The 13,899-nt window shown below is 38.2% G+C and overlaps 1 protein-coding gene across 3 annotated transcripts in view; it reads right to left on the bottom strand.

Annotated features, from left to right (window-relative positions):
* MEGF10 (multiple EGF like domains 10) overlaps nt 1-13,899 on the bottom strand; it is a 155,248-nt gene that overhangs the window by 109,849 nt on the left and 31,500 nt on the right. For all 3 annotated transcript variants that reach the window (XM_082380698.1, XM_082380697.1, XM_082380699.1), the window contains 3 exons: nt 10,058-10,190; nt 2,593-2,694; nt 2,155-2,255 (listed from right to left, as the gene is read on the bottom strand). In XM_082380698.1, the coding sequence (XP_082236824.1) occupies nt 2,155-2,255; nt 2,593-2,694; nt 10,058-10,173 (319 nt within the window). In that variant the 5' untranslated portion in view covers nt 10,174-10,190. The remainder of the gene's footprint in view (nt 1-2,154; nt 2,256-2,592; nt 2,695-10,057; nt 10,191-13,899) is intronic.

Here is a 13,899-nt window from a genome sequence, read left to right as displayed (position 1 = left end):
AGCACCTCTCCAGGTGCTGTGTAACAACGAATTAGCATCCTGGCTTTATAGATGATTCCTATGACTTGGGTTAACAGAAGAGAATCCTGGGAGATAGAACTATTTTCTCAGTGTGCTGACAATTGTATTTGTAAGTTTGAACCCTGGTAAGTGCACCAAGATAATGTCACCCTGAAGCTTCTGTAAAGTGGCCAGCCCAACCAGCCAAGCCTCTCCACTCTTCACTGTGTGTATTCAGGGCTTTCCTTTGAAAATTTCCCATCGGCCTGGGCCACAGAGATCACTTCATGATTATTCTCTAAGATATTTGATTATAAACATGTAATTTTTCTTATTCAGCATCATTATTAATCAAACACGTGCAAATAAAGAAAAAAAATAGCAAAGGGAAAATTGCCACAGGGTATAAGCAAAAAGACATTCTATACTGCTGGTGGTGGTATAAATTGGAAAAACACCAAACATCTTAGAAATATGTGTATGCCTCTGACCCAGCAATTCTACTACTAGGAAGTTATCCTTACCTATTAATTATGGATATGAACAAAGATTTAACCACAGTGATGTCTTCTAAAGCAGTACATAATAGTTAAAACTTGGAAATCATGTAAATATTCAAGAGTTGAGATCAGTCAAATAAACATCTATAATGCAATAACATACTGACATTTGTTAAATGTTATAGAAGTTCATTTACTGACCAGGAAAGACATTCACAACATATTTGTATTTTCTTCTTTTCACTTAGTTACATTTTATAATTTCTCTTCAACGAACATTTATAATGTATAGCCTTGGTTTTGAATAAAAATTTGAGAAATCACCCCTGTCTATATAAATAAAGAATAGACTCCAGGGATTGGAAGGAAGATGACACATACACTGGTCCAAGCCCCCTTGCTGCTTGAGTGCAAATTAGCCTCAAAGAGTTATAAATGGTTTATCCAGGGCCACCCAGATGAGTGGTGGCCAAGCCAGTGCTATCACTCAGCTCTGCAGAGTTTTAAGCCCAGTGATGTGTCCAATCACTCCTAGTGCCTCCAAATTAGAGCAGAACTTTGTCTCTCTCTATGCTACTCAACACCAGCATCTCAGCTCAGAAAGCAAAGGTGTCCCTCTAACTTTGTGTTGAGCCAAAATATTTGAATAAAATTGTTTTTATTGCTCTCTTCTAAGTGTCCTACACACAATGGTAAGAAACCCCAGTTGCAAACTGCATGTCACATGATATTCTAGGATTTCCTGAAGTGTATCATAAAACATCAAACTTCTCTTAAGACATCTCAAAGATGTAGAGAATGGACTTGAAGACACGGGGAGGGGGAAGGGTAAGCTGGGATGAAGTGAGAGAGTGGCATTGACATATATACACTACCAAATGTAAAATAGCTAGCTAGTGGGAAGCAGCTGCATAACACAGGGAGATCAGCTCGGTGCTTTGTGACCACCTAGAGGGGTGGGATAGGGAGGGTGGGAGGGAGACACAAGAGGAAGGAGATATGGGGATACATGTATATGTATAGCTGATTCACTTTGTTACACAGCAGAAACTAACACAACACTGTAAGGCAATTATACTCCAATAAAGATGTTAAAAAAAAAGACATCACAAAATGAATTGGTGAGATGCGGAGGGGAGGGAGGAGAGAAATGACAATGAAAAAAGAAGGTCTACTTTGTAACCCAGACTTACAGTCATTTCTTACTGCAAAAGCTCCTCTACTTTTAATAAGCTTATCATTCTATGTACCAGAAAAGAACATGCTGGCCTCTCAGAAGTTGACTTGGGACTCTGTTGAGCTGCTGCAGGAAGGTTATATCTCTGTTCTCTTCTGTGACCTAAGTTCAATGACTCCCTGACCAATTTCCAAACAGACATTTATTGAAGGACTGTAATGAAGATCGCAGCATCCAGCCTTGAATCATCTTTCTACAACATCTGCTTTCTCAAGTGACATTCATTTGGAGATTTTTCATAGGACAGAGGGACACAGTTAATGCTTCCCTCCTTACACAGGCCAAGAAAGCAGCAGTGAATGAAAGGGAATGATCCGAGATGCCCCATCTCCCCAGGCCTCTGTTTCAGCCTCCCTTAAATGCAAACCAACACTGCAAAAAATAAATGAACCTCCAAGAGATGCAAGTCTTACTTACGGACACATATTTCCCTGCTCTCATAAAATCCAGGACAACACTGGGATTTGCGCCTATACATAGTTTTTTCTCCATGTCGATAGGCTGTCCGATAACTGATTCTACAGAAAGGGGAAAAATCACATTGTTACTTTTTTGGACCTGCAATTTGGTTAGAAATCAAGACTTTATATTTTAATACAAAAAGCTATTAAATACAATAAAGGTATAAAAAGCAAAGTACTCCAAAATAATTAAGAAGAAACATGGGATATATATTTTGACCAATATTATGCTAACTCACTAATTTGCTAAGAATATACTGATTGTCCATTTAAGCCAACCTACACTTTATTTCAAGGAATCAAGTTTCATGACTTCCCTACTTCACTTATCTCGAGATATATCAGACTCCTTCCCAGTTTGCCAAACACATAAATACATCTGAGCTTCCATTACCTGTGCCGCGTGCATTTAAACCAGTTCAGAATGTCAGTGCAGCTAGTGTAGTAAATTTGATCAAAGGGATGTGGGTATGACTCTTGCACAGTCACGGAGTAGCTGAAAAGAAGAGGAAAGAGAAGGAATCAGTATTTCTCTTTCTTACATTACTGATAGGCTATGTACCAAAAAACAGTCATTGGCTAAATTATCTCCACTTGCAACTCCACACTGACCTTTAACAGAGAATCTTCAGGTTTTTTCAGGTTTCTATTTGTACTAGAACCCTAAAAGATCCAATATTAATAATATATTTTAAAGACAAGAGTTCATGCTATACATTTCAAAAAAACCTCATTTACTATTCTCCCAAAACTCTGATATTCCTAAATTTAAAAACGTATCACCACATATTTTTCTGTATTTAATCCCATCCCCTCCCCCAGAGTCCAGGGATATCAAGACCTTTCACAAATTGTTTTCAATCTAGGCCTCATGCAAATAATAATGGTAATCAGCAAAAAAGACAATCCAAGTACATTTTGCTACTGATTTTGGAAAATCAGAAAGACTATATTTCTCTGATTGGAACTTGTAATAATTTTCTTTCTTGTGCCTCCCCTACTTCTTAGGCAATGGAAGAATATATACAACCTCTACATAGAAGCTACAAAGAAGTCTTTAAACCCAATTCTAAACATATGGCTGAGACAGTTAGCCTGAAATAATCATACGAACAACTTGCTGCTACTTAAACAGTCTGTTTTCCAACATATTTTCACTAACAGCTTCTTGTTAGAGTAAAAGCATGCACTCCTATGGGCCTAAGAATGTGGCTGAAAAACACCCATGAAATATAAAGAATATTCAATGTTCAATCCTATATTTCTTCATTTCAAAGCCGTCTATTACATGCTCAAGAGCTCAGATTTCTTGCCTATAGGAAAATCTGGAGAATCTTCTTTTCAAAACAATTTATTCTATTTTCTTTAACAGTCTCTTAAAGATTTCCACTAAAATCTTTAATTCATGCTAACAACAACAAAATGGGTCTCAATCATGGACTCACTTGGTGTAGGTCAATAGCCCAAGTTCATTAATAGGAACTATCAACTACAGAAGGTATGGAAGGAATGAGGTTAAAATTTCAGCCTGAAGAATTCAGGTTAGATAGAGAGCAGAAACTTCTAATTTGAAAAGCTAAGCAGCATTGGCCTCACAAACAGACCGATTTCTTTCTCCAAGTCGTCTCTCTCAGTCATTATGAGACATCCATGAATTAATCATACTATTCATACTGTTCGTACTTGATTCTTTGGGACATTGCAGCTTGATTTCCAGGTAAATTTAGGGATCCTCCACAAACCTGAGGCAGATGCAACAGGTCCTAGTGAAAAGATCGCTGGATTAGAAGAAGGCAGGGTTGTCATCCTGATCTGACACTGAGCACCTGGCTGACCTTCAGCAGGTAACCTCACTTCCCTGGGTTTTGACAATCACATCGTAAAACCAGGGGTTCAGAGATGTTCTTGGAGATCCCTTCTTACTTGGCATTCTGCATTTCTAACATACATTTCAGATGACTACTTCCTTCTACTCCAGCAGACAACACCTGCAGGAACAGGTTCAGACGAGTGTCGAGTATGCCACGGCCTACATCTCTGATATAACTCCTTTGGGGTAAAGCGAGAGGCCTGCGTTAAAATATAAATGTTCTTGGAATGAAATATCACATGAAGCTATGCAGATTTTCTTCAGACCCCTAGCAGTGTCCTGAGGTTCAGGTTGTTGCAATTTCTAAGACTTCCTCACCAATTCTTTTCCCTCCCTATCCAGCAGCTTGTAAAGGCCTGCAGCATTATTTCTCCATCCCATTTCTAGTGGGGAGCAAAGCGAATGAATGTCCTCTGTGTGTGGAACTGCCATCTAGGTAGTCCTACATTCCCATGAGCAAAACAGAACAACTTTCCACATGTGCTATGGGAATGAAAAAGAAACCACCCTAAATTAATGCTGCTTGAGTGAAAAAATGTAATCTACCAGGCTCTATAGTACTAATTTAGCTGAACTAAATTGGTTTGTTAGAAGTAGGCCTGATGCAGTATTCCCACAAAATTTCATAGGCCATGTTAAGTGTTAAGATCTGAATGGCTTGGAGAGCAAAAGTGATAATCAACTAAGGGACCCTGGCCAAACACACGCCATTGGATGTGATGGGGGAGCTGACTCCACAAGCAAACGTGAAAAGTGTTTTCACTAATTTCTAGCAGCCTGGAAGGTTTCTTCAGTAAGAGAAAATGTTAAAGTACATGAGTTTCCTCTTCTGGACATTTGCTGCTCACCAATAGCTTAATTTGCAGGATGCTTCTCTGCTTTTAGGATATAAAAAAGCTCTTCTCTATAAAAGGATAATCAAACCATTAAGGATTCCAATTCAACAAATGTTTATTGAATAAATTCTATGCAATTCCTGCCCTCAAACTGCTCTCAAGAGAGGCCAGCACCTAAATGCTAAAAATAACCTGCTCTTACTTTAATAGAGAAATATATAGAGTTTGGGGAAAATCGAAGTGTAAAATTCACTATGGTTGAGCATTTCTCCTCAGTCTTGACGCTTCTCATTAGAATTATTCAGTCTCAAACTCAATGAAGAACAGACCGAATATAAATTACTTTTCACATTGATCAGCTACTGAGGCTTCCACTTAAGTTTACGGGAGAAGGGTTCTAAGCCATTTCAACCCAAATTTCTTTTCTGTTCTTTTTCATACACTCTTTTTCTTTTCTAAACAATCTCTCTTTTTTACTTTTCATTTTTAATGATATTATAATCACACTAGAAAATTTGGAAAACACATTTTTAAGAAGAGAGGGAGAGAATTGTATAACTCTTACCTAACCACACATAGCATTTTGCTGTACTTCTTTTACCATGCCTAGGGTTTTTAGTTTTTATAGTTTTGTTTTTTTGTTTTTATATTTTCATACTCATGCTATACACATAATTTTAAACCTACTTTTTAAATTTAAGACTATCATAAGCATTTTTCCATGTTAGTAAATAGTTTTCAAATTATGACTACCAAATACTCACGACTACACCTAATTTGCTCAATACCCACCTATCATTAGACAATTAAGTTGTTGTCACTTTTCAAGGGGCCACTTGCTGGAAGCTGTGTGCCCGCATCATGAAGGGAAATGTCTCTGAGAACTGGATGACTTCCTCTGGTCCTTAGGGCTGTTGTTTGAACTTAATTAGTACCTCTTGATAGTCCACACCTCCCTGTTCATCCGCAGCTGCTCTTAAAGTCACAGAATGGGAAGCAACCTTCTCGATTGTCTAGTCCAATCCCATTTTCATCACAAATAAGCCACACCGAGCTCCCAGTGCTAGTGGTCAGTCTAGAGCCGGTACTAACACCAAGACCCCCAGACAGCATCCTGTACCTCTGTCCCCTCTCAGATGTTGTAGAATATTGAAAGCTTCTAAAGCAGACAGTGAGTGGCAAACTGTGGTATAAAAGGAATCTGGTCCCAATTCTACACTATTTTCAGCATCAAGATGCAAAACCCTTTATCTCCTGCTTGTTTGTTTAATCTTCTCAAACACACTGAAAACATATCATCACTGTGATTTTAAACTATTAAGTATTGTCCAGGGAGGAACCCCAACAAGATTTAATTTAAGGTCAAAGAACAGGCGGGAAAAGCCATCATCACTTGGACACATTCCAAAGTGGTTAATTACATTTCATCTGCCTAAATTATCTTGTTACTTTAATCAAATATGGTAATAATTATCATTTCTTATCTCTGCTCGCTTCAGGAATGCAGCTTCAATTATTACCACTCCTGTGTCCCACCCCCAAGGGGTTGGGCAGAGAATGGCTTCTCTTCATTTGCGCCTTCTTTAGAAGAAACCCCATTAGATGGAAATACTTAAACTCACACAACAGGGAAAGGAGATGGGGAGAAGGAACAGATGATTCATGGAGTTATTCATTTTCCAAAAGGATGCTGTGCAGAATTCCTTTAATAACAAGCATCCCTTGTGTATTTTAAATGATTTAATTTTCCTTCATTTCCTTTCATGTACAGCTTCTAAGAATCACAATTGCTGCATTAAAATGAGGCATACTTTTATTTGAAAATAAATGATTCAGTAGGTCTGAGGAGGGACCTGAGAGTCTGCATTTCCAACAAGCTCCCAGCTGAGGTTCCTGCCGCTGCAGCTCCACAGACCACACTGAGAAGCAAGGCTGCAGGTGATTCCATGGCTTGGAACCATTGGTGACAGGTGGGTTTTAGTGTAAGGAAAACCTACAATGAGAACTACTTGGCCCTATTACCAGGAATTTTGTCCTTGAAGCTTATCTTCCTCTCCCTGTTTCAATTCAAGCTCATTTCAGTTTTTGAAAATACAGGAGAACCTGTCAGCTGCACCTCTATTTGATCATTTTAATTTATACTCCTTTTCTCCATTCTTGCCAAAACAATTCCACTTTTTTTTAACCTTTCTTCAAAGAATCATTATCTAGCCTTATAACAGAAAATGTATCAATAAGAAGATTGCAGTTGTCAATTTTTCTTTCTAGCAGTTTATAGGAAAAATATAGAGAGGAAAAATATCTCCATCATTTTCCTATTTTTCCACACTGAATTTCTTCCCCATTAGTGAGTATTTTAGCGGTTACTCTAATCACCTGTACAACAGTGGAATTATATTAGGTTTAGAGATTAATGTGCCCCTTCTCTATCTCTCCCCCCCTCCCCACCCCCACTACTGATGTCCATATTTAGTCATTTCCTTTCCTACCAGAAGGTGAGTTTACTCCTCAACAATTATTCACTGAGCACATGCCATACGCAAGGCAGTGTTTTAGACATTGGGAATTTAAAATGGTGAACAGAACAATGCAATTATGTGTTGGTAAGTATGGTTAAATATTGAGCAAGAAATCAGGACAAAATGTGTACCTCTGAGTGGATGCTGGATTACTTGAAGTCTTGGATTCTTTTCTCTTTGTAGCCTTTCCCTCGGGGAGCTCATCTGTTCTCTCATCATGCTGGAGACTCCCAAATCTATATTCCCAAACACTTTCAGGCCCATATTTCTCTTTTCTTTTTTTTTACATTCATCCAGCACTTTTTATTTTACAAAACATCATTCATACATTATTTGATGCAAGTTTCACAATAAATCTTTGAATTGGATTATGTTAAGAGACTCAACCAAGATCATTGGACTTCTTAAGTGAAAAAAACAGGGCTAAGCCAGTACTCGTTCTTATATTTCATAAGGCCTTTTTGTCCATGACGATTATAAGATAGGACAATGTCAAAACAAACTGGGGGGCGGGGGGGAGGAAGGCTTCCCTGGTGGCGCAGTGGTTAAGAATCCGCCTGCCAATGCAGGGGACACAGGTTTTAGCCCTGGTCTGGGAAGATCCCACATGCCGCGGAGCAACTAAGCCCGTGCGCCACAACTACTGAGCCTGCGCTCTAGAGCCCTCGAGCCACAACTACTGAAGCCTGTGCGCCGAGAGCCTGTGCTCCGCAACAAAAGAAGCCACAGCAATGAGAAGCCCTCGCACCGCAACGAAGAGTAGCCCCTGCTCACGGCAACTAGAGAAAGCCCGCGTGCAGCAACGAAGACCCAACACAGCCAATAAATTAAAAAAAACAACAACAAACAGCACTGGGGGAAATATCTTTTTAATGTTTTGTTTAAATGAAAAGTTAAACATTCATCCAGGCCCATATTTCAAACTGATCATATCAATACAACATGATAAAACCACAATAATCTCTTTCCTGTCAAATCACCTCTCTTCTTTTTATTTTTCCATATGTGCAATGACACCTCCACTCTTTCACAGCAGGTTCTAAATCTCAGCCTTTTCTGCCTCTTTCACATCCATAGTTAATGTATTACCAAGATCTCTCGATTCTTATCTCACAGTACCTAACAAATTTGATTTTTCCTCCCATTCCAAAGCTATCATCCTCCAAGATGTTCAACCACCAATAGACTCTCCCTCTTCTAAAGTTGATATGTTCTTATTCATGTATTCATCAATTCATTTTTATTACTTTAATCATATTTATTATGTACTTTGCTGGTGAAATGTTTTATGAGTGGTTCTGTGAAAATTATAAAGATAATTAATAGGAGGTCCCTTCCCTTAAATTCTATATAACATAGTGAATAGCACAAATATATAGAACTTTATTACACATACATATTTCCTCTACAGCTTAAAGTTTCATAAGGCTACATAACTCTATTGATCGATCAGGAAAATATGTTTTTGTTACCCTGAATGTAATACTGCCACTGGAGATGTGGACGAGCCCTCACCGAAAACTAATGCTATGAGTGAGGAACCAGTGTGCCCCTAGAATAATACAGCTGCTGTGCTTGAAAGACTCTGAGCTTTGTGCATCCTACCAGTGGGTGACACAGCAATTAGAATGTTTACTCTGTGGTGTACTCATCATGATGCTGAGGGTGACAGGAAAAAGAGACCAAGAGTTTGATGTCATTGAACTTACAGCTATTACAAATATGTATTAATCTCTAGTACTTGACACCTTCTATTTGCTTGAAAAACTTGCAAGGGCAATGTTAATTTTGGATAAAGATACACACTTTCCTAGGAATGCAAGTAGCACGTGAGAGCAAGTAAACTGCATTTGACTGCACTGCAGTATCACTAAATGGTTTGTGCTGTTTCTGTGTTCCAAAAGGGACTATAAGATGACCTATTATTTTGTACTTCCTCTGTATTTCCTACTGCAAATCACCCAGATCTGGATACTACATCATCTGCTTTCATATAATCTATTCAATCTTGCCCTCCTCAATCCTGTACTGACTCTAGTTTTACTGGGCACAGCCCTTAGTGGTCTGCATGGCACTGGTTTCAAACTACCTTCCATCCTAGAACCCCACCCCATCACTGCCATCTACTCATCTTATTCAGGTCTTCAAAGACATCTCAGGGGACAATACTTCCACGCAACCTTGCCAGTTCCTCCAGAAATCATGTCTCCCTTTCAGGCCACCTACTGCACAATTTTTTATGCCATTCATTTCAACACTCTAGGATATTATTCCACACTGTCTTCCACTGCTCGCTCATTGGTTCCCATGCATAAGTCCAGTTCCACCAAATTATTGCAGATAGATACAGAGCAGGGAGAAGACCTTAGGGAGGTCATTTTAATCGATCTATTAATGTTTTCCTTGGTCTTACAACTGCACCTGTGTTAGAATCAGTATATCAAGTTTTCTTCACATAATATATATTCTCTAAGACCAAGGTGAATTATACTATTACATATAACTAATGATTTTTACATAAAAGTAATTTTATAATCTCTTCTCAAATTCTAATTTTATATATCGTACTGATAATGATAGTATATAAAGGAATCTATCAGAAATTATTTCTCAGACTACTTTCAAAACCATTACCTTTCCCAGTGGCTACACACATTAGGGTCTTCAAGGTTCAGAGATGATGCTGTCCTGATCCAGGGGCATAACAGTATACAGATAAAGCCCAGGCATGAGTTCAAAGAAATAACCATTGTTTCTGAAGAACAGCCTACAAGGAAAAAAATCCAAATTAAAGATGCGTTAAAATGACCCAAACAGAATTCTTCTGAGTACATCAACTATTCAGTACCAGTTGTTACTAGGGCTGAAACATGCATAACGAGTCTTGGATTTAAGATGGGTCACCAGATTTCATGGTCCAGGAGAGAGAGATGCTTCTTATGTTGTCAGGATGGCCACCATTTTGTAAATTACTAAAAACTGGAGGTGAAATAGACAGGACTTGGTGATTGATGTGGGAGTAAGAGCGAGGAGGGTTGCCTGATAAGGCCCCTTGGGTGGAGGGTGAGCCCCTCATGGAAGCACAGAAGCCCTCCTCCTGGGAGGCAGGGGAGGGCAGGGGTGTGGGGAACTTGGCCCTTAGTAAGGAGGAAAAGTTTGTCACACTATATAAAATGATTTTATATAATCATTATAAAAATGGACATAGAAATAGCTGATCCAGGATTTCCCTGGCGGTCCAGTGGTTAAGGCTTCCAGTGCAAGAGACGCGGGTTCAATCCCTGGTCAGGGAACTAAGATCCCACATGCCGCGAGGCCAAAAAAAAAAAAATGATCCATTTACTAATTAAAAAGAAAACAAGCATTAGCCTGCCTGTTGGTAAACTAGTGAAACTAGAAACAACTGGTCAGATTATGGGACTAAGCAGTTATTTTCTGGGTGAGAGCTGGCATTTTGAGAAGTTGTACTAACTTTCCACACCATGAGGTTACCAGTTTTTAGTATCTGGGAACCAAATTCATTGAATAATAATCTTGTGGTTTTAAAAGGTAAGTTTATCTTAAAACAAACAAATAATAAACAACAATATGGGCAAACACCTAACCTTAGGAAATAGTTTATCCTTCAGATTCCAGACAATAGATTAAATGAGGAAGTATTAAGTTCTTTAAAATCAAGACTGTTATAAGCACAAGTATATTAAGTATATTATGACAAGTTACCTACCTCTAAATCCACAAAGGCTAAAACAAAAGAAAATGTTTGATTTGGAATAAGGAATAAACGCCATGGATTTGTAGGATAATTAAAAGATAATGAATGTAAGCCACTATGAGAGGTAGTGAAATCTTTAAGAGGGAGATTTCAATCATCATGAAATAATTCCAACATATAAAGCATAAATGAGTAGCCAAAATATTGCTTATAAATTAATTCAAATTACTGATGTTTCTCACAGGCTAACCATCATGAAGTTGTAAGATCTGAAGCTTAACATGATATAATTAAAGAAGCTATGCTACTTAACAGAAATAAATACAACGTAATGATGATGACGATGATGATAAACAATAACAGCTAACATTTCCTGACCTATTACTCTGTGCCAGGCACAGTGCTGAACCTTTTATGTGAATTACCTATTTAGTCTGCACAGTAACTTACGTAGGTATTTTTATCATTCCCATTTCACAGTTAAGGACATGTAATATACTGTGATGGTTTCCTCATCCATCAAAAAACGTAAACCTTTTATATTTTGGTTGTAACAAATAAGCATGGCAAATATCTCTCTGTCTCATTGCCTTATCTATGTCAGGTAAGTGTTCTGTTTCAATGAAGTGTCAAATATGTATCTTAACTTTCATTCTTTCCTAAAGACAAAACAAGAGCTGGTCAGCAGTAATCTGCCAACTACTCACAAACAATTACCCCAAATTGGAAAGTTTATATCCTGAGTGACCAACTCAGACTCAAACCATCCATTTCCCAATTAGAAATGTTTAGTCTGTAAAGTTGGAAATTGCTGGAAGCAATGAATCAAACTGCCAAGAAAAAGGATGAGGCTGTGTTCTCTCTCTTTTTTTTAAAAATAAATTTATTTATTTATTTTATTTTTGGTTGCGTTGGGTCTTCGTTGCTGCCCGCGGGCTTTCTCTGGTTGCAGTCAGTGGGGGCTACACTTCGTTGCGATGCTCGGGCTTCTCACTGCGGTGGCTTTGCTTGTTGCGGAGCACAGGCTCTAGGTTCGTGGGCTTCAGTAGTTGCAGCACGCAGGCTCAGTAGTTGTGGCTCATGGGCTTAGTTGCTCTGCGGCATGTGGGATCTTCCCAGACCAGGGCTCGAACCTGTGTCCCCTGCATTGGCAGGTGGATTCTTAACCACTGAGCCACCAGGGAAGTCCCTGTGTTCTGTTTTAATGTAAAAATTTTAGTGTTAATTTGGTATCTCTTTTTGTTTTGCACTTGATGCATGGCCCTGTGAAGGGTTTAACCTCACGAAGGGGATGGCAGAAAAAAAAAGAAAAAGCAGAATTTGGTCACCTCCTTATTGCTTCTGAAATTCAGCATACAGAAAAATCAAACTGCACTGCAAAGTTGCTGGCGGCATTCATGGAAGGGAAAATATCAGTACATTTAAATTTGTATATATGCCACTCGGTCTCTTATTCCCAAAGCATTTTCCAAATCAAAATTAGAAAATTAACTGAGTTCTAGAATAATCTACATTAAAGTATAAAGTGTTCAAAGCAAAAAGAATTGCTAAATCAAGAAGAAGGGATCATGCAAACTCACATGAATTGATTAAAACCATTTAAGAAAATAATTCATATGTTATATTGATACATGGTAGGGGGAGAAGACATTTCACAAATGTGCCAATGAGCTGTAAAGGAGTATAGAAATGCAACATTTCTCTATATTCAGAAACATGGGTGGTCCTTCCTTTTGTTTGTCTTGTCACTGATAGGCAATCAAAACAAGTGGGTAAGGCATTTCATATAACTTTTCCCTTTTTGATTTGTTTTCTTCTGTAGGTTTTGATGAGTAAATGTGTGTACTTTTTTCCTTTGTGTCTGTCCTGAAGGAAAAAACTTCAATAAACATTTTTCTTCCTCATTTCTCTTTTAAGCTGTGCCATCTTGTCTGACACTATAATCTTAGAGCGCAAATGAAAACAAAATACAATCTTTACAAAATAGCATTATTTCAACTGAAAAAAAAAAGGCAACACAGTGGTGATATGCTTCCTTGAAACAGACATTTTGAAAATATTCAAAACTCTAAATTGGATATTGAGCTACCCCTACCCACCCAGTCTTTGCCTTCAAATAATTTTCCTCATGGTTACGTTCAACAAAATTTTAAATGTAAAAAAATAAAGAGACATTTGCATGAACCCCCTAGTGCCAAACTTGATTGCATTCCATATCATTCACTTAATTATTATGGAAAAATCAAAACAGAAAATCAGTAGAACTGATTAGCATCGCTAAAGTGCTCCTATTAGAAAGAGGAAACACAGCAGGCAGAGTTAACTCTTACTGCCTACTGGGAAGGCAGGCTTTGCTAATTCTACTACAAAAACCTCAATAAACAATCAGGTTGAATAAAATCCTTACAATGGATGAGTCCGAGTTGTGATGACAGGGAGTAGTTTCTTTATCAGTGTGTTAGGGAGAAATAAATACTGGGGCGTTGACTTGCTAATTTATTTTTGCAACAACAGAAGGATAAATGATTCCAGACAATTCTTTCTGGCTCTAAAATCTATTTCCTTACTAGAATCATTAAGTGCACACATAGAAATAACTTGGATGCCCTTACCCATTGTTTTTTCAAGCTCACTACTCTAAAATCCTCTCACAGTTCTCTCGATGAAAAGTGATTTATTGATTAAGAACAGCCTCATTCTCACAATTTCCCCCCTGGATACCAAGAGTCACCTAGTCTACTGATCATTCTATCACGTTATC

Source organism: Balaenoptera borealis, assembly GCF_965194805.1.
Source record: "Balaenoptera borealis genome assembly, chromosome: 2".
In the NCBI taxonomy this organism is placed as follows: Eukaryota; Metazoa; Chordata; class Mammalia; order Artiodactyla; family Balaenopteridae; genus Balaenoptera; species Balaenoptera borealis.
This window is presented reverse-complemented; position numbering and strand designations above follow the sequence as displayed.